Source organism: Carcharodon carcharias, chromosome 26 (genome assembly GCF_017639515.1).
Source record: "Carcharodon carcharias isolate sCarCar2 chromosome 26, sCarCar2.pri, whole genome shotgun sequence".
In the NCBI taxonomy this organism is placed as follows: Eukaryota; Metazoa; Chordata; class Chondrichthyes; order Lamniformes; family Lamnidae; genus Carcharodon; species Carcharodon carcharias.
The window spans coordinates 21,014,287-21,034,957 of NC_054492.1; the positions used below are offsets into that span (position 1 = coordinate 21,014,287).

The following is a 20,671-nucleotide window of genomic DNA, read 5'->3' on the forward strand; positions in this document are numbered from 1 at the left end:
AGACACAAATAACTTCCCAGAAATGCTAGGGAACCAAAGGTCTAGCAAGAAGGAGGAATTGAAGGAAATCAGTATTACTAAAAAAACAGTGCTGGAGAAATTAAGGGGACTGAAAGCCGATAAATTCAAAGGGCCTGGTAATCTATATCCCAGGGTAATAAAGGAGGTGGCCATAGAAATAGTGGATGTGTTGGTTGTCATCTCCCAAAATTCTATAGATTCTGGAACAGTCCCAGCAGATTGGAGAATGGCAAATGTAACCCCACTATTTAAAAAAGTAGGGAAGGAGAAAACATGGAATTACGGACCAGTTAGCCTAACATCAGTAGTAGGGAAAATGCTAGAATCTTTATAAAGAATGTGATAACAGGACACTTAGAAAACATCAACGGGATTAGACAAAGTCAACATGGATTCATGAAAGGAAAATCCTGTTTGACAAACCTATTGGAGTTCTTTAAGGATGTAACTTTCAGAATAGACAAGGGAGAACCAGTAGATGTGGTAAATTTGGATTTTCAGAAAGCTTTTGATAAAGTCTCACTTAAGAGGTTAATGTGTAAAGTTAAAGTACATGGGATTGGGGATAATATATTGGCATGGATTGAGAATTGGTTAGCAGACAATAAACAGAGAGTAGGAATAAATGGGTCTTTTTCGGAATGGCAGGTGGTGACTAGTGGGGTACCGCAGGGATCGGTGCTTGTGCCCCAGCCATTCACAATAGATGTCAATTATTTGGAAAAGGGAACCAAATGTAATATTTCCTAGTTTGCTAACAACATGAAACGTGGTGGAAAGGTGAGCGATGAGGAGGATGTTAAGGGGCTTCAAGGCGATTTAACACATTGAGTGAGTGGGCAAAAACATGGCAGATGCAGTAAAACATGGATAAGTGTGAAGTTAACCACTCTGGTAGGAAAAACAGAATGGCAGAGTATTATTTAAATGGTGATAGATTGGGAAATGTTGATGTACAAAGGGACCTGGGTGTCCTTGTACACCAATCAATGAAAGCAAGCATGCAGGTGCAGCAAGCAGTTAAGAAGGCAAATGGTATGTTGGCCTTCATTGCGAGAGGACTTGAGTACAGGAGCAAGGATGTCTTACTGCAGCTGTACAGGGCCTTGGAGAGACCTCACCTGGAGTATTGTGTGCAATTTTGGTCTCCTTACCTAAGAAAGGATAGAGGGAGCGCAGCGAAGGTTCACCAGACTGTTTACTGGGATGGCAGGATTATCATATGAGGAAAGATTGGGCCGACTAGGCCTGTGTTCACTGGAGCTTAAAAGAACGAGAAGGGATCTCACTGAAACGTATAAAATTCTGAAAGGGGTTAACAGACTGGATGCAGGGATGATGTTTCCTCTGGCTGGGGGAGTCTAGAACAAGGGGTCACAGTCTCAGGATACAGGCTAGACCATTTAGGACTGAGATGAGGAGAAACCTCTTCACTCAGAGGGTGGTGAACATATGGAATTCTCTAGCACAGAAAGCTGTGGAGGTCAAGTCACTGAATATATTTAAGAAAGAAATAGATAGATTTCTGGACTCTAAAGGCTTAAAGGGGTATGGGAAGAGTGTGGGAGTACAGCATTGAGATAGAGGACCAGCCATAATCATAGTGAATGGCAGAGCAGGCTTAAAGGGCTGAATGACCTACTCCTGTTCCTATTTTGTATGTTTCTAAACTACCCACAGCTTGTGATCTCACTATTCTAGTCTGTTTCCCTTTCCCAATTTCTGTATCCTGTGTTCAGAAAGTAATCTAAAAAAGACAAGAGGATCGTGAAGCCACATACAATACAGTTAAACAAATGCTAGCTAACATGTTAGCATTGCATATGTATGTGATAGCATTTTATTGGTGTTTAAACCAAACTGTCCCTCAGGTATTCAGGCAGCTGACAGAGAACACACCTCAAAGCCAGTAGAAGATGCTGAACCAGAGCAGAGGTCCTGCCAGTTCGTTTGAAGCTCTGTGAGGTCAGAAGGAGCAAGATTGGGGGTTGGAGATTGTCCCGTTCTGAAATGTGAAGCTTCCCCAATGCCCCCGCCCCATTGGCTCTGGATTCTTGTTTCAGGTTGGCAGCTGTTTAATATAAGATGAGTGCTAAAATCCAGCTCCCAACCCCCGGTTTTGCACCCTTACTTCAGTGTCCAATGCATAGGGATCTGAGCATTGTGATATATGGATTGTAGAGTAGCTGGCTCAAGCAAGATCTCAGACGATGGTCGTCCCTACCTTTTTGCAATTACCCCAGGTCCAGGGAAGGGTCCCATGCTCAGGGTTTTGCGTCAAGGCCAATGGTGGAAACAGTGAATAGTGGAATGGCTAGAACCTCGAGGGACATGGGCTGCTTACGGGCGGAGGATTCTTCAGGAAGAGGACTTGTATTTCCTTTAAGTGCGTGAGGAAGGCAACAGGAAACCAACTCATGTATTCTTTTATAAAAGCAAAAAACTGCGGATGCTGGAAATCCAAAACAAAAACAAAAACAAAAAACTTATTTTTCCTTAGTCATACGGACTGGAAACGTTAACTGTGTTCCTCTCTGCAGATGCTGTCAGATCTGCTGAGTTTTTCCAGATATTTTTATTTTTGTTTTTGTCATGTATTCTTTTCCCTTGTCATATTGCTCATTGAAATTCAAAATGGGAGCAGCAACTGAAGTGGAAAACACAGGACAACGAGGTGTGGAGAAATGAACAGGGGACCTGCCTTTGGGCAGCTCACTACTACAGGACAGAGTAATGAGGAACTTGCATTTTGTAACACCTTTCACAACCTCAGGTAATTTCAGTACTTCACGGCCAATGAAATACTATTGGAATGCAGTCAGCTGAAGAGGAAAACATGAATTGTGGAGAAATGAGCAGAGGACCCAACCTTGGGTAGGTCACTATTACACATGGATTTATCCCATCACAAGACTTAAAGCCCAAAGTAATGATACTCGAGGGACAATGTTCCATTTTTGTGCATATCAAAGATTAGGGATTATGTAAAGTATGTGGTATAAGAGTCTCTGGTATAGTAAAGGTTAATGTGAGACTGGGTACAGTTCCACCCACAATGTGATGTGAAGAGACACACTACCAGAGTCTAGAGAGAGTTCTGGACTGGATAGAGACCGGTTTAGAAGCCAGTATGGGGTTTGCTCCTAGCTTGGACTATACCCTGTGTATATCTACATAGTTTTGTGTTATCAATAAACACTTCAAATTTAACCAAACATGACAGAACCTCTTTGTGAGACCTACTGAACATACAGCATATGACACAACATGATTGTGAAAAATCCTTTTTTGTAATTCCCTGCAGAGTGCTGCTGAGAGAATGACACCATTTTAGTTTCTGATTATCGTGTCAAATGCTACCTTTGATTCCCAGATGGTGAGCATTTGTCTTGCCACACGACATAGAGTGAAGAATCTCACTGGGCAAGTCACACAGAATTGCTCTCACCTATATCAAAGAATCAAAGGCTCTAAGTAATCAGTTCACTAATCCTGGTGGAACAACGAGACCCCAAAGGAAATTTCACATTTCAAATTTAAGGATAACTAAGTTCTGATCTCTTACCAAAGTTCCATTTGCAATTTCATTCAGATACTCAAAGTCAGAAACAATGAAAGCAAGTAGATAAGTAGACATCTTGGGTGTTTGATTAAATGTAGTAACTTTCCAATTGATCTTATTTTCTGTTACGGTGTAATTATCTGCAATAAAGCAAAGAACTTCATTGTATCTCAAGAAAAACTCAGAAGTGCTTGATGCTTAAAGAATTAGTCTGAAGTACCACTACTGTTAGTTTGGTACCGCAGTAGCCACTTGACGCACAAAGATCCCACCAGAAGCTCTAGGATGGAACAACATTCATTCTCAATGGAATTGATTGAGCAAGGAGTCCTTGCCAATTTAACATAATCTGCTCATATTGTTCTCAATATTATATTTAATTTCCTACAAATCATTTAATTGCATTTAATTTGTTTTATTTGATTTGATTTTCACTATCTTTTGTATCTCAATTAATTATTTTTTATTCATTCACGAGATGTGGGTGTCACTGGCTGGGCCAGCATTTATTGCCCATCCCTAATTGCTCTTGAGAAGGTGGTGGTGAGCTGCCTTCTTGAACTGTTGCAGTCCATGTGGTGCAGGTACACCCACAGTGCTGTTAGGGAGAGAGTTCCAGGATTTTGACCCAGCGACAGTGAAGGAACGGCGATATATTTCGAAGTCAGGATGGTGAGAGGCTTGGAGGGGAACTTCCAGGTGGTGGTGTTCCCAACCATCCCCTGCCCTTGCCCTTCTAGGTGGTAATGGTCGTGGGTTCAGAAGGTGTTGTCTAAGGAGCCTTGATGAATTCCTGCAGTGCATCTTGTGGATGGTACACACTGCTGCCAATGTGTGTCGGTGGTGGAGGGAGTGAAGGTTTGTGGTTGTGGTGCCAATCAAGGGGTTGCTTTGTCCTGGATGGTGCTGAGCTTCTTAAGTGTTGTCGGAGCTGCACTCACCCAGGCAAGTGGGGAGTATTCCATCACACTCCTGACTTGGGTATTAAAATAGATAGTTTGCTAATTAAAATTTAGGGCAATCATATTTAACATTTTTGTTCTTTATGTCAAACATGAAAGAATCGCACAAAAAATGAAGATAAAGTCTGATTAAATATTTAGGCTTGTAACTTGTGTGGGCAATAATAAATGGCTATGGTGAATTTCAAGTTCAAGGAAAATTAAGTGTTTCTGTAAAGCATGTGGAACACATCCCACCAGCTCCAAGGGCCAGCCATTTTATGCTGTACAGGCTTTGGGGAGTCAGGAGGTGAGTTAATTGCTGAAGGATTCCTAGCCTCTGACCTGCTCTTGTAGCCACAGTGTTTATATGGCTACAATTTAATGTTTGTAGAATTGTACAGCATAGAAGAGGTAATTCAACCCATTAAGACTGTACTGCCTCTGTCAGAGAATGGGCCAGTTAGTCTAACTGCCTCGCTCTTTCTCTATTTTCCTGTAACTTTTTTCTCCTTCAAGTATTTATCCATTTGCTCTCTGAAAGCTGCCACAGAATCTGTTTCTACCATCCTCCCAGGCAATAATTTCCAAATCCTAACCCTCATTGTGTCTGAAGATTTTTCTTTATGTCATTAAAGCAAAATCCAGCGGAAGCTGCAAATCTGAAATGAAACAGAAGATCTTTGAAATACTCTGGCAGCATCTGTGGAGAGAGAAACAGAGTTAATGGGCAGAATTTAACGCCCTCTTCTAAGACAAGTCTGGAGGTTGGGGCTCATTTAATTGGGCACCTTCCTGCCTCCTGCCCCAATCAAATCTGGGAGGGAAGGTTCATGGTTGGTCTCCCAGCCCCATAACAATTGAGACCTTGAAGTGGGCAATTCAGAGCAGAATTTTACAGTCCATTGCTGGCAGGTTTGCAGGAGGAGCAGCGCAAAATTCTCTTGCAGATACTCGCCCTGACCTGTCCACCATTTTATGTGGGATGGTCAAGGTCTAGGGCAGTCCACCCACCCTCACCTTGAGTGGCCCGGTCTCAATTTTGAGGAGTTCAGGGTGGAGGGCAGCTGGCATGACACCCTGCTCAGCCCTCCGGCAGCAAGTGGGGGTTTGCACTAGCCTCAAAGGCCCCATTTACTTATCAGCCTCCCACCCCTGGGGTCTGCACCCCCTGTGCTCCCCACCTCATTCCCCCTATCCAGGGTTGCTCCCACCCACTGGCCTCACCATCAAGACCTCTCTAAGACCCCCAACTTCCATTTCCCCAAGTGCTGGGGAGACGGTGGTGTAGTGGTAATGTCTCTTTTAGCTAAAGGCCCAGGCTACTGATCTGGGGACATGGATTCCAATCCCACAATGGCAGCTGGTGGAATTTAAATTCAATTAATAAAATCTGGAATTGAAAGATATTTTCAGTGATGGTGATCATGAAACCATTGTTGCTTGTCATAAATTCCCATCTGGTTCATAAAAGCCCTTTAGAGAAGGAAATCTGCTTACCCAGTCTGGGCTACATGTGACTCCAGACCCACATCAATATGGTTAACTTAACTGCCCTCTGAAAAGGTGTGGCAGGCCACTCAGTTCAAGGGCAGTTAGGGATGGGCAACAAATGCTGGCAGTGCCTACATCCCATGAAAGAATAATAAAAAAACCCCCACCAGACCTCCCCTCCCCACCGTGAGACCACCCCCTGCACTTACCTGGCCCTGGAATCCAGAACTTAGAATCTGGCCACTGCTGCCATTGGCGTTGCCGGGGCAACAGAGCTGCTGGCCAATCAGATTGGCTGGCAGCTCTGAGGCAGGGTGGGGAGGACCTGAGTGTGGGGCGGAAGTCCCATCTTCAGCCAATTATCGTCCCTTGGAGTGTTAAATAGTTGTTCAGCTGCTGTGAACAGTCCTCGTAAAACTCTTTTGTACCCTCTCCACAGCCTCACACCCTTCCAATACTCCAGCTGGCACCAAACGAGTCTTTTAGAAAGGCTTAGTATAACATCCAGGCTTTTATGCTCTTATGTTTCTATTGATTAAGCCCAGATGAGCTGGATTCAGCAATCTTCACAGCTTCTTCAGAAAGCCTTGACTAGGGTAAAATTTAAAACAGATACATGGGAACACCACCAAGTAGTGGAGAGCTTGTTACCAACCACTCCTAGGAAGCTGGTTAGTCATTTAAGTATAATATATTTTTTAAATTATTCATTCATGGGATGTGGATATCGCGGCTAGGCCAACATTTATTGACCATCCCTAATTGCTCTTGACGGGGTGGTGGTGGTGAGCTGCCTTCTTGAACTGCTGCAGTCCCTGTGGTGTAGGTACACCTGCAGTGCTGTTAGGGAGGGAGTTCCAGGATTTTGACCCAGCCACAGTGAAGGAACAGCGATATATTTCCAAGTCAAGATGGTGAGTGACTTGGAGGGAAACTTCCAGGTGGTGGTGTTCCCATCTATCTGCTGCCCTTGTCCTTCATGTAGTGGTCATGGGTTTGGAAGGTGCTGTCTAAGGAGCCTTGGTGAATTTCTGCAGTGCATCTTGTGGATGGTACACCCTGCTGCTACTGTGCATCAGTGGTGGAGGGAGTGAATGTTTGTGGATGTGGTGCCAATCAAGCGGGCTGCTTTGTCCTGGATGGTGTCAAGCTTCTATACTTCCATTAAAACTGAAAGTGAGATCCAGATTGTTAATATTTCTATATCCACTGTGGCATTATTTATAAAACCCAGGGCCCATAAGCTTTGTTAACTGCTTTTTTGGCTTACATCTTTCTCTAGGTTCTCCCTTATCACTCCTATGCCCTCTCTGAGCTTATCCTGTCCATGAGACCCACCTCCTTCGCCCTTAACCCTATTCCCATTAAAGTGCTGACCGCCGAACCCTTCTGGTTACCATGTTAGCTGCTATTGTTACCAACTCTCTTCAGGTTCCATCCCTCTCTTCTTCAAAACTGACTTCATTGCTCCTCCCTTCAAAAAAAAACAATCCTTGAGGCCATGGTCTTTGCAAACTACCTCCCCATCTCCAACCTCCCTGTCCCCTCAAAAGTTCTTAAATGTGATGTCAGCTCCCAAATCCATGCTCATTTTCCCCTTGAATTCTTTGTTTGATTCCTCCAATCAGGTTTCCAACCTGCCACAATGCTGAAATGGCCTTTAATGAAATTACAAAAGCTATCATATGTGACCTAAAAAAGTAAGCTTTCCCTTCTCATCCTTCCCGATCTTTCTGCAACCTTTAACATGGTTGATCAAATCATCCTCCTCCAACACTTTTCCACTGTCGTCCAGCTGGGTGAAACTGCTCTTGCCCGGTTCCATTGTCTCTGGTCCCTCTTGCAAACTCAGTTTCCGACTTACCGATTCCACTCCTGTCCTGGGCAACTGACTGAGGTTGACCCAGGCTGTTTGCAATCTTAGTGTCATTTGACCCCAAGATAAACTTTGCACCACACATGCCATCAGTGTTTTGTGTCATCTGCAAATATTCAAAATCGTGCCTTATATTCACAAGTCATTAATGTATATCAAAAACAGCAGTAGTCCTAGCACTGGACCTTAGGCAACTTCATTGTATATCTGTGGCAGAATTTCACATTAAGTTTGAAATGTGATATAGTTCATATTGAAACTGCACAAAGGGAAGTTACAAAGGTATGAGGGGCAGGCTGGCTATAGCAGATTGGGAAAACACTTTAAAAGATGTGACGGTTGACAAACAGCCAAACCGTATTTAGTGAAGTATTACACGGTCTACAACAGATATACATTCCAATAAGATACAAAACCCCAAAGGAAAAGTGAATCAATTGTGGCTAACAAAAGACATTAATCATTGCATTAGATCAAAGGTAGTGGTTTATAAGGTTGCCAGAAAATGTGGTAAACCCAAGGATTGGGAAAAATTTCGAATCCAGCACAGGAGGACCAAGCAACTGATAAAGAAAGGAAAAAGAGAACATGAATGCAAGCTAGTGAAAAACTAGACTGTAAAAGCTTCATTAGGCATGTGAAGAGGAGATGATTAGCTAGGACAAATGTGGACCCATTGCAAGTGTAGTCAGAGGAATTTATAGTGGAGAACATGGAAATGGGGGAGAAACTAAACAGTTACTTTGGGCCTGTCTTCATGGAAGAGAAGACAGAAAATCTCCCAGGAATACTAGGCAACCAATGGACTGAGGAACTAAAAGAAATTGGTGTTAGTAAAGAGGTCATACTTGAAAAGTTAACTGGATTGAAGGTTGATAAATCCCCTGGGCCAGATGAGCTACATCTCAGAGTGTTGAAGGAGGTGGCTATAGAGATAGTGGATGCATCAGTGGTTATCTTTCAAAATTCTATAGATTCTAGAAAGGTTCCTGCAGACTGGAAAGTAGCAAATGTAACCCCACTCTTTAAGGAGGAAGGAAGAGGGTGAATGGAGAACTACAGACATGTTAGTTTGACATCAGTAATAGGAAAAATGTTGGAACCTATTATAAAGGATGTGATAACTGGGTACTAAGCAAGTAATGGTAAAATTGGGGCAGAATCAACATGGGTTATGAAAGGGAAATCATGTTTGAGAACCCTGCTGAAGTTTTTTGAGAATGTAGCATAAAGGGGAGCCAGTTGGATGTGGTGTATTTGGATTTTCAGAAGGCTTTTGATAAGGTCCCACACAGGAGGTTAGTAAACAAAATTAGAGCATTGGGATTAGGGGTACTAATACTAGTATGGATTGAGAATTGGTTAACAAACAAAAACAGAGAGTAGGAATAAATGGGTCATTCTCAGGATGACAGGCTGTTACTAGTGGGGTACCACAAGGATCAGTGCTAGGTCCACAGCTGTTCACAATCTATATCAATGATTTGGACATGGGGACAAAATGTAATATCTCCAAATTTGCTGATAACATAAAATTGGGTGGGAATGTGAGTTGTGAGGAGGATGCAAGGAAGCTTCAAGAGGACTGGGACAGGCTAAGTGAGTAGGCCAGAACATGGTAGATGGGATATAATGTGAACAAGTGTGAAGTAATTCACATTGGTAGAAAAAATACAAAGCATTTCTTAAATGGTGAGGAGTTGGGAAGTGTTGATGTCCAAAGGGACTTGGGTTCATGAGTCACTAGAAGCTAGCACGCAGGTGCCGCAAGCAAATAGGAAGGCAAATGGAATGTTGGCCTTTATTGCAAGAGTACAGGAGTGAAGATGTCTTGCTGCATTGTATAGAGCCACGGTGAGACCATACCTGAATATTGCGTACGGTTTTGGTCTCCTTACCTTGAAAGAAGTACTTGCCAGAGAGGGAGTGCAATGGAGATTCTCCAGACTAATTCCTGGGATGGTGGGATTGTCTGATGAGGAGAGGTTGAGGAAACTGGGCCTGTATTTTCTAGAGTTTTGAAGAATGAGAGGTGATCTCATTGAAGCTTACAAAATTCTTACAGGGGATGACAGGATAGATACAGGAAGGAGGTTTCCCCTGGCTGGTGATTCTAGAACCAGGGAACATAATCCCAGAATAAGGGGTAGGCCATTTGAGACTGAGCTGAGGAGGAATTTCTTCACTCAGTGGGTGGTGAATCTTTGGTATTTCTCTACTCCAGAGGGCTTTGGCAGCTCAATCATTGAGCATGTTCAAGACAGAAATCGATAGATTTCTGGAGACTAATGACATCAAGGGATACGGGGATAATGCGGGAAAGTGGCAGTGAGGTAGATGATAAGCCATGATCTAACTGAAAAGAGGAGCAAGCTTGACGGGCTGAATGGCCTACTCCTACTCCTATGTTCCATCTTCTGCCAGTCTGAAAAACAGCCATTCACAAAAGCTTCCTGTCTTCCATCCTTCAGCCAATTCTATATCCATGCTGCTGCCTGCCCTTTCATCTCATGGGCTTCAACTTTCCAACAAGGCTAATGTGACACTTCATTAAACATCTTTTTAATGTCCATATAGACATGAATTTCACTCCTCTCAACTACTTCTCTGTTACCTCATCAAAAAACTCAATTAGTCCAACAAGATTTGTCCTTGATAATCCATGCTGCCTCAGAAGGAGGCAAGAAATGCAGGAGGCCCCTGGGGTCCCGCTCACAAATCAGTTTTCTGTTTTGGAAGCTGGTGAGGGCACTAGCTCCTCAGGGGAGGGCAGTCAGAGCCAAGTCTGTGTCTCCACAAGTGGCTCGCCTGTACAGGAGGGGAGGAAGAAGAAAGGAAGAGCTATAGTGATCGGGGATTCATTAGTTAGGGGAACAGACAGTCGTTTCTGTGGCCTTAGACGTGACTCCTGAATGGAATGTTGCCTCCCTGGTGCCAGGGTCAAGGATGTCACAGAGTGGCTGCAGAACATTCTCCTGGGGGAGGGTGATCAGCCAGAGGCCGTGGTCCACATTGGGACAAATGACTTAGGTAGAAAAGGGGATGTGGTCCTACAATCATAATTTAGGGAGCTACATAGAAAATTAGCAAGCAGGACCTCTAATGTATTAATCTCCGGATTACTCCCAGTGCCACGTGCCAGTGAGTAAAGAAATAGGAGGATAAGACATATGAATGTGTGGCTGGAAAAATGGTGCAGGAGGGAGGGCTTTAGATTCCTGGGACATTGGGACTGGTTCTGGGGGAGATGGCACCTGTACAAGCCGGACAGGTTACACCTGAACAGAGTTGGGACTGATTTCCTTGTGGGGCGTTTTGCTAGTGCTGTTGTGGGGGGGCTTTAATCTAACTCAGCAGGGCTGTGGGAACAAGGAGAAACTATTAGAGAGGAATAACAGGATGAACAAAATACTGGGAGGGACAGATTGTACTAGTATAGAGAATAGTAAGTTAATAGATGAAGTCGGGGTAAGGGAGGAAGTAAGAAAATCTAAATCAGGGTTACTGTGCATGTATGTGAATGCACAGAGTATAGTAAATAAGATTGGGGAGTTACAGGCACAGATTGCCATGTGGAAATATGATGTTGTGGTGATAACAGAGACTTGGCTCAAGGAAGGGCAGAACTGGGTGTTAAATATTCCCAGGTACAAGGTGTTCAATAAAGCTAAGAAATAAGAAAGGAAGGAAAGGAGGAGGGGTAGCGGTATTGGTAAAGGAGAACATTGCAGTGCTGGAGAAAGAGGATGTCCCAGAGGGTTCAAGGACAGAATCAATTTGGCTAGAGCTAAGGAACAAAAAGGGTGCAATTACATTGCTCGGTGTAGTCTATAGACCGCCAACTGGTGAGAAGGATGTGAAAGAACAAATCTGCAGGGAAATTACATAGAGATGCAGCATTATAGAGTCGTTATAATGGTGACTTTAATTAACCGAACGTGGATTGGGTCAGTGGTAGTGTAAAGGGGGGAGAGGGGGCAAAAGTTCCTAGATTGTGTTCAGGAGAATTTTTTACAGCAGCATGTGTCCAATCCAACAAGAAAAGATGCACTTTTCGACCTGGTTCTTGGAAATGAGGTGGGCCAAGTAGATCAAATGTCAGTGGGGGAATATTTAGGAGACAGTGATCATTGTATTGTATGTTTTAGGATGATGATAGAAAAGGACGATAGGCATTCCAGAGTAAAAATAATTAACTGAACAAGAGCCAAATTCAATGAGGCAAGAATGGAGCTGGGCCAGATAGACTGGAATGAAAGATTGGTGGAAAAATTGTAGCTGAACAATAGGCTACCTTCAAAAAAGAATTGGTTTGGGCACAGTTTAGGTATATTCCAAGGAGAGGGAAAGGTAAGGCAAACAAATCCAGAGCTCCCTGGATGAAAAAGGAGATTGAAATTGAGGTAAAGAAGAAAAAGTGTACTTATGACAGGTGTCAGGTAGAAAATACATTTGAGAACCAAGAGGAATACAGAAGGTTCGGGGGGGGGGGTGGGTGAAAAAGCATATTAGATAAGTGAAGAGGGATTATGAGAAAAGACTGGCAGCCAACATAAAGGGGAATCCCAAAGTCTTCTATAAGCATATAAATAGTAAATGAGTGGTAAAAGGAGGAGTAGGGCCAATTAGGGACCTAAAAGAGAATTTGCACATGGACAAAGGGGCCATGGCTGAGGTATTAAATGAATACTTTGCATTTGTCTTTACCAAGGAGATTGATGCTACCCAGGCCATGGTGACAGATGAAGAAACTCTGTCACCAGAAGGGTTCAAAATTGATAAGGAGGAAGTGTTGAATAGATTGTTGATACTTAAAGTTGACAAGGCACCAGGACTGGATGAGATGCATCCAAGGATATTGAAGGAAGTGAGAGTAGAAATTGCAGGGGCATGGCCAGAATCTTTCAGTCTTCCCTAGACTCAGGGGAGGTGCCAGAGGACTGGAAATTGCAAACATTCTGCCCTTGTTCAAATGAGGTTGTAAGGATAAGCTCAGCAATTACAGACCAGTCAGTTTAATGTCAATGATGGGCAAGATTCTAGAAACAATTATTTGGGATAGCATTAGTAGTCACATGGAAAAATATGGGTTGAGAAGGAAGAGCCAGCATAGATTTCTAAAGGGGAACTCGTGTTTAACTAACTTGGAGTTTTTTGAAGAGGTAACAGAAAAGGTTGATGAGGGTAATGCTGTTGATGTGGTGTACATGGACTTTCAAAAGGTATTTGATACAGTGCCACACAACTGACCTGTGAGAAAAGTTATTGTTATTGATTTGAGCTAAGGAGTAGGAGGTTTAGCGGGGATTTGAGGAAAAATGTTTTCACCCAGAGGGTGGCTGGAATCTGGAACACACTGCCTGAGGGGATGGTCGAGGCAGGAACCCTCACAACATTTAAGGAGCATTTAGATGAGCACTTGAAACGCCATAGAATACAGGGCTATGGGCCAAGTGCTGGAAAATGGGATTAAAATAGATAGGGGCTCATTGACCCTGCACGGACACAATGGCCGAAGGGCCTGTTTCTGTGCTGTAAACTCTATGACTCTATGACTCGATTCATCCATGTTTGCCCAGTAGCTGTTCATTTTCTTCCGGATGCATTTTCAAAAGCTTCCCTGCCACTGACATTAAACTGACTGGGCACGTTTATCCTCTCTCCCTTTGTTTTGAACACAGCAATAGAGAAAATTTGTGTTGGGGGAGGTCAGACATGAAATGCTTCACCCCCTCCTACCCCTGCACCTGCCCCACCCCTGCCTGCCGCTTCCCCTCCTGTCCCTGCACTGCCACCTCTCTCCCCGCCACATCCAGAATCACAGAATTGTTACAGTGCAGAAGGAGGCCATTCAGCCCATCATGTCTGCACCGGCTCTCTGTGCATTTTAACTTAGTGCCAATCTCCTGCCTTTTCCCCCTAACCCTGCACATTGTTTCTATTTAAATAATCATCCAATGCCCTCTTGGATGCCTCAATTGAACCTGCCTCCACCACACTTCCAGGCAGTGCATTCCAAACTCTAACTACTCGCTGTGTGAAAAAGTCTTTTCTCACCTCACATTTGCTTCTTTTGCAAAGCACTTTAAAACTGTGCCCTCTGGTTCTCAATCCATTTACAAGCGGGAACAGTTTCTCCCTATCTACTCTGTCCAGACCTCTCATGATTTTGGAAACTTCAATCAAGTTTCCTCTCAGCCTTCTCCTCTCCAAGGAAAACAGCCCCAACTTCTCCAATCTTTCCTCATAACTGAAGTGTCTCATCCCTGGAATCATTCTTGTAAACCTCTTCTGCACTCTATCCAATGCATTCACATCCTTCCTATAGTGTGGTGCCCAGAACTGTACACAATACTCCAGCTGAGGTCTGACCAGTGTCCTATATAAGTTCATCATAACCTCCCCACTGCTCTATGCCCCTATTAATGGCCACCTTGGCCTGTGCCCTACCCATCCTTCACAATTCCTCATCCTCGCCACATACTAATTTTATCTGAGGTACTTGATTAAAACCACTAATAATTCATGAATGAAACTGGTGACACTGACCAAGTGGTAGCATGTTGGAGATTGCTTTGTATTCCTCTTTATATTTCAGAGTTATGTTGAACGTTGCTTTCATTGCTGGCTCATCAAAGCATGGAAATGCCTTCCTAGCATCCGTGGGCTGCATCTGAGTTGTTGCAATAACTCTAAGAACAAACGAACAGATCAGACATCAGTGATCACAGGGAAACTCAAAACGATGATGCTGCACTTTCATATTTAATTCATTTTCAATTATCATTTTCTCCCCAATGTTTCATTATTTTTGCTGAATGACCAGTCAGTCACTGGGTGAGTGGCTATACAAAGCTGTTTGAGGACTCATTTTATAACTGACCCCAAGCAGCTTATGAGCTGCTTGATGATCGGCTGAATGATTATGGTTCATTTCCTATAGGAAGCCTGTTGCTGGCATTCCGTGTAGCCTTGGTGGCCAGGGCAAGCAGGGATTAATAGCAATGCAGTTCAGCCATATTGAACTTGGATGGTCAAGGTTGAAATACAATTTCCAGTTTTAGTCCTGGACAACTTGCAATAGCCTGAGACAACCTGGCCCTTTTGCGCATTACTACTCAGGCCAAACGCCATTCTAAGTGTTTACAAATCACTAACTTTGCAGATTTTTGCCAGATGCAATAACCTATGAGGTAAGGGTCTGTTTTAGAGCTGGTTGTGGACCAGAAGGAGCAGGAGTCTCCCATCCCCACCCACCCAGACACTCGAGAAAGTCTTCATCTGCCCCCAGGCCAAGTTCCAGACTTTCTCCCTTCTCTCAATCACACCTCCCCTTCCTCCTCCCCCGCCTCCAACCCTTCCCCTTCGATCCCCACCCATCCCCAATTTACATTTGATTACGTATATAAATGCAAGTCATTGTTGTTGTGCTTGTGCACTCTGTAATGTTCTGTCAGAATGATAGAAAGGCTAATGGTGTCCATTATTTAAGCACAAATCAAACTGTAAACTCAAGCCAGTACAGGTTTGTGGTTAATCTGAAAGCTGTTCCCTGAGATCCTACATATGAGATTCAATGCTCCACTATTATCTTTGTGAAAATGGGATTTCACCGTTTGCCTCATCATTGACAGGCATCAAATTGCATCAAGTTGCAGTATTTGTGTGGAGATAATATTTTTAAAATTCTTCAGTCTTTTCTCTCTTCCACAATCAAACCTTTCTTTCCCTCTCTTTATTTATCTTTCTGTACCTAATTTAACATTAAATTCAAACTAAATTACACTTCCCTGTTCAGGCCATATGCTGCTAATTTCACAATCCTTTGGATCTGATTGGTTAAGGAGGCACAGTTGCTTGCTCTGTATAGGGGACTGCAATATTCTCTATTTATCGTAAAAAGTAGTGGAAAAGTATCTTCCGTATAAAACAAGCAAGGTAGAGTATAACTAATCAGTCTAACTAACCCTAACCAGGCAGAGTCCAACAAACCTAGGGCACCATTCATTGACCAGTCCCAAATGAACCTACATCAAGGTTAACCCACTCATTGGATGCACCATTGTTCAAGTGAATTTGTCCCTTTTAAGGCCACAAAGTCAAATTTATGTAAATGAAAGATACTGAGGTTAATTACAGATTGCGATTAGTGAGTATGAAACTCAAAGATTTGACCTTTTTGGTGGATGGGGAAATATCAATCAGATACAATAAACATTTTTATAACATCAGTCATTTATTCATTCAAATATAAATGCCACTTGTTCACAAGAAGCTGTGCAATAAAATATCTATATTCATCAATTCAATTTAGTTTTCATCCACACAAGTAGCACACTCTGGTACTTGCATCAGTCCTGAGGAAAAGCAAGACAACACCAATGAATTAATGAGAAAGATCAGCAACAAGTGGACCAGGCAGTAACATTTTTGCGATGAGTGTTAAAAACTCAGATTTACACGTCAAACACTTCTGTCAATTCAAAATAATGTTTTTTTTCTTGTAAACTCATTTATAAATACAAATATACAAATTCAGAAAAATCTATATTTACCCACCCAGTTTGCCCTTTATGAATAACATTATCTCTTAATCTTTAGCAATTTGTATCCTGCAGATAAAATATGTAATTAGCAGATATGTACAGGCCTTCAGTCACATGCGCAATTAGTTAGCTTGTTCCCATTGGTTTTATATACAGCTTGACGTCTTCATTGATTTAATGATTTTTTTAATTTTGCTTTATAAGGATGCAGTGGCATAGTGGCATTGTCACTGGACTGGGTAATCCAGAGACCCAGGCTAATGCCCAGGGGGTCCTGGGTTCAAATCCCACCACGGCAGATGGAATTTGAATTCAATAAAAACCTGGAATTAAAAACCTGATCTGCTGGGATTTGGCATTTGGCCTACTTGTGACTCCAGGCCCACAGTAATGTGGTTGACTCTGAAATGGTCTAGCAAGCATACACCCAGTTGTATCAAACCACTACAAAGGCAATGAAACTGGATGGACCTACCCAGAAAAAACTTAGGCAACAGAAATGACATCCCCTCCTTACTAACATCTGGGGGCTAGTGCCAAAATTGGGAGAGCTGACTCACAGACTAGTCAAGCAACAGCCTGACATAGTCATCCTCACGGAATAATACCTTACAGATAATACCCCAGACACCACCATCACCATCCCTGGGTGTGTCCTGCCTGCCCAGCAAGATGTGGTGGCACAGTGGTATACAGTCGGGAGGGAGTTGCCCTCATGACATCAGGTCAAACATGGGCAAACATGTTGATTACCATGGACCACCCTCCCTCAGCTGATGAATCAGTGTTCCTCCATGGCTCGGTAGCACCACTGCTGACCGAGCTGGCCGAGTCCTAAATGACATAGCTGCTAGACTGGGTCTGCGGCAGGTGGTGAGGGAACCAACAAGAGGGAAAAACATACTTGACCTCATCCTCACCAACCTGCCTGCCGCAGATGCATCTGTCCATGACAGTATTGGTAGGAGTGACCACCACACAGTGCTTGTGAAGACGAAGTTCCATCTTCACTTCTATCGTGTTGTGTGGCACTACCACTAAGTGGAATCGACTTCGAACAGATCTAGCAACTCAAGGCTGGCATCCATGGGCACTGTGGGCCATCAGCAGCAGAATTGTACTCGAACACAATCCGTAACCTCATGGCCCATCATATCCCCTATTCTACCATTACCATCAAGCCAGGGGGTCAACCCTGGTACAATGAAGAGTGCAACAGGAGCAGCACCAGGCATACCTAAAAATGAGGTGTCAACCTGATGAAGCTATAACACAGGACTACTCGAGTGCCAAACAGCATAAGCAGCAAGTGACAGACAGGGCTAAGTGATTCCACAACCAAAGGATCAGATCTAAGCTCTGCAGTCCTGCCACATCCAGTCGTGAATGGTGGTGGACAATTAAACAACTCACTGGAGGAGGAGGCTCTACAAATAGCCCCATCCTCAATGATGGGGAGCCCAGCACATCAGTGCAAAAGTGGGGGGAGGCACTGGATACTGCAAAGGCTATTGGTATTGACAATATTCCAACAATAGTACTGAAGACTTGTGCTCCAGAACTTGCCGCACCCCTAGCCAAGCTGTTCCAGTATAGCTACAACACTGGCATCTACCCGGCTATGTGGAAAATTGTCCAGGTACGTCCTGTACACAAAAAGACAAATCCAGCCTGGCCAATTACCCATCAGTCTAATCTCAATCATCAGTAAAGTAATGGAAGCGGTCATCAACAGTGCTGTCAAGCAGCACTTGCTTAGCAATAACCTGCTCACTGACGCCCAGTTTGGGTTCCGCCAGGGCCACTCAGCTCCTGACCCCATTACAGCCTTGGTTCAAACATGGACAAAAGAGTTGAACTCCCGAAGTGACGTGAGAGTGACTGTCCTTGACATCAAGGCAACGTTTGACAGAGTTCGGCATCAAGGAGCCCTAGCAAAACTTGAGTCATTGGGAATCGGGGGGGTGGGGGAACTCTCCGCTGGTTGGGGTCATAATCCTTTCATTTCAGGAGTCAGTCGAGTGAATCTTCCCTGTACAGATCCTGATGTTTTTATATTCCTTATACTTTCCTTCTTGTAGAACATTGTTAAAACAGTCAGTGAAAATAAACTTTCCTTATATTTTGTATATAAAATGTATATTATTATTTGTTGTTTCTAAAACTGACTGACCTGGTTTTTCCGTGTTCATTGATGTATTCGCTTCTGTAAAACCCCGAGAGATCATCCGCCAAAGCGCCTTCAAATTCTGTAGACAGGGAATAATTTGTACCGCTGGACAGTTTGGAGCGCAGTTTGATCACTAGATATTGAGTATCATTTGTTAACCATGATCTTTCTATTTTTGGGGGGGGTGAATCGTCTGTGGTGTGCAGTTTGGCCAGTTCTCCATCCTCCCACTTGGCCAAAGTCAATTTGTTGCAGTGAATCAGGATCACATCCGTGTCCTGATGGCAGCGAAAGAAAACAGTGGAAGAACCGGTGAAATAATAATTCTTTTGCGGATCCTTATCCAGCCGCGGCCAGAGCAACAGGTCATAATGTTCGGGTTTTAGAGTCTCGGGCAGTCGGTATTTGTCCCAGGGTTGAGGTGGAGGCGTCGGCGTTGGGGAGCTTGGCGGCAGGAGGGAGCTGGTCGGGAGGGAGCTGGTCGGGAGGGAGCTTGGCGACGGGGAATCCGTGTCGGGGATTTCGGGCAGGTCACTCCCCGAATTCTTCTGCTTCTCCTGAGCGTAAACCACGGCCAGGGCGATGATAGTGGCGAGGGCAGCTGCGCTGATCAGGACTCCGACCAGGACCAGCGTTTTACTGACGAAGAATCCTTGCGCCATGTCGGCAGCTCAGGAAACTCAGGTGAAGAGGGAAAGGATCCAGCGGCGTAGCGCTTTTCAAGCGGAAACTCGGCTTTTATTGCAGGCGGTTTAATGGTTGAAATATTAACTGGAGCGATGAGTCTCCTCCCGGCTGACGCTTTGAAACATCTGGAACCACTTCGGTGCCAACAAAGTTTAACGGAAAACAGGTCCCCTCTAGTGGGAAATGTCAATTCACCAAAGGAAAGCCCCGGGAGGGTGGGGTTCCCGGACTCTGCTCGGCTTTTGGAGCAGGAGAGCGGCTCAGGCGCCAACCCCAATGAGAGGGGGAACCGTGCACTTCGTCTCTTTAAAACGAGAGTTTGGAAAACTCAGTACTTGCTCGAGTTACTTTTTAATATTAAGAGTTTGATACAATCCAGATGTTTGTATCTGTACCGCCCCCAATGGTCCGCCAGCAGGAACAACCTGGAATTCACATCATTGCAAAGTGGTCAACCCTGTGAAGCCAGAGTGGGACTCGGCCTGGCTACCTGCTTTATTGTTATTAATGATTATTGTGACATCTCCACTCATGAACCAAAACTATTCCTCAGCTTCCAGTTCCCGCCTCAGCGAAGCTTAAACAAGAGCGAAGCAAACTCGGAATAGATAGATTGAAGATTCAGCCTCCAACTTTTATATCCTGGTGTTGTGATCGTTTAAAGCTCATTTCGGGAATAACTTCTGATCCCAATCCTTTTAAGATTTTGTAGAATTTTTTTGAAGGATCCCACACCTCCGCTACCCTACAATTCCCATTTCTTTTCATCGCCTCAATGGGGCCTCCAAAGTCTCTGCAATTCTTGCTATGCTTATTTTTAAATAACCTTGGACTTTGAAATGCTGCCCTATCTGTTCCCCCGCCAGCTGCTCTTTGAGTAGTGAATATTTTATGATCGCCGTGATGGGCTGGTGCTGGTCTACAAGTAGAGATCGATGCATCAAGACTCCGACTGCCCGTAGAAACGTGGAAAGGTTTATCACACAGAAAAAGGCCATTCGATCCTGAGTGTCAGTGCTGTCCAATCTAATTTTACCTTCCAGCTTTTGCTTCCTAGCCTTTACGTTACTGCATTTCAGGTGCATCTCCAAGTCCCCATCCACAAACATTCACTCTCTCCACCACCGAGGCACAGTAGCAGCAGTGTGTACCAGCTACAAGATGCACTGCAGGAATTCACCAGAGCTCCTTAGGCAGCACCTTCCAAACCCACAACCACTGCCACCTAGAAGGACAAGGGCAGCAGATAGATAGGAACACCACCACCTGCAAGTTCCCCTCCAAGTCACTCACTATCCTGACTTGGAAATATATCGCTGTTCCTTCACTGTGGCTGGGTCAAAAACCTGGAACTCCCTCCCTAACAGCACTGTG

General features: G+C 44.0%; 1 protein-coding gene across 1 annotated transcript in view; it reads right to left on the minus strand.

Annotated features, from left to right (window-relative positions):
• Positions 1-19,523, minus strand: part of LOC121270038 (aminopeptidase N-like) — a 94,269-nt gene extending 74,746 nt beyond the window's left edge. Inside the window, exons 1-3 of the mRNA XM_041175351.1 lie at positions 18,614-19,523; positions 14,444-14,586; positions 3,587-3,723 (exon numbers count right to left, since the gene is read on the minus strand). Coding sequence (XP_041031285.1) covers positions 3,587-3,723; positions 14,444-14,586; positions 18,614-19,272 — 939 coding nt within the window. The 5' untranslated portion in view covers positions 19,273-19,523. The remainder of the gene's footprint in view (positions 1-3,586; positions 3,724-14,443; positions 14,587-18,613) is intronic.
• Between the last annotated feature and the right edge of the window lie 1,148 nt (positions 19,524-20,671).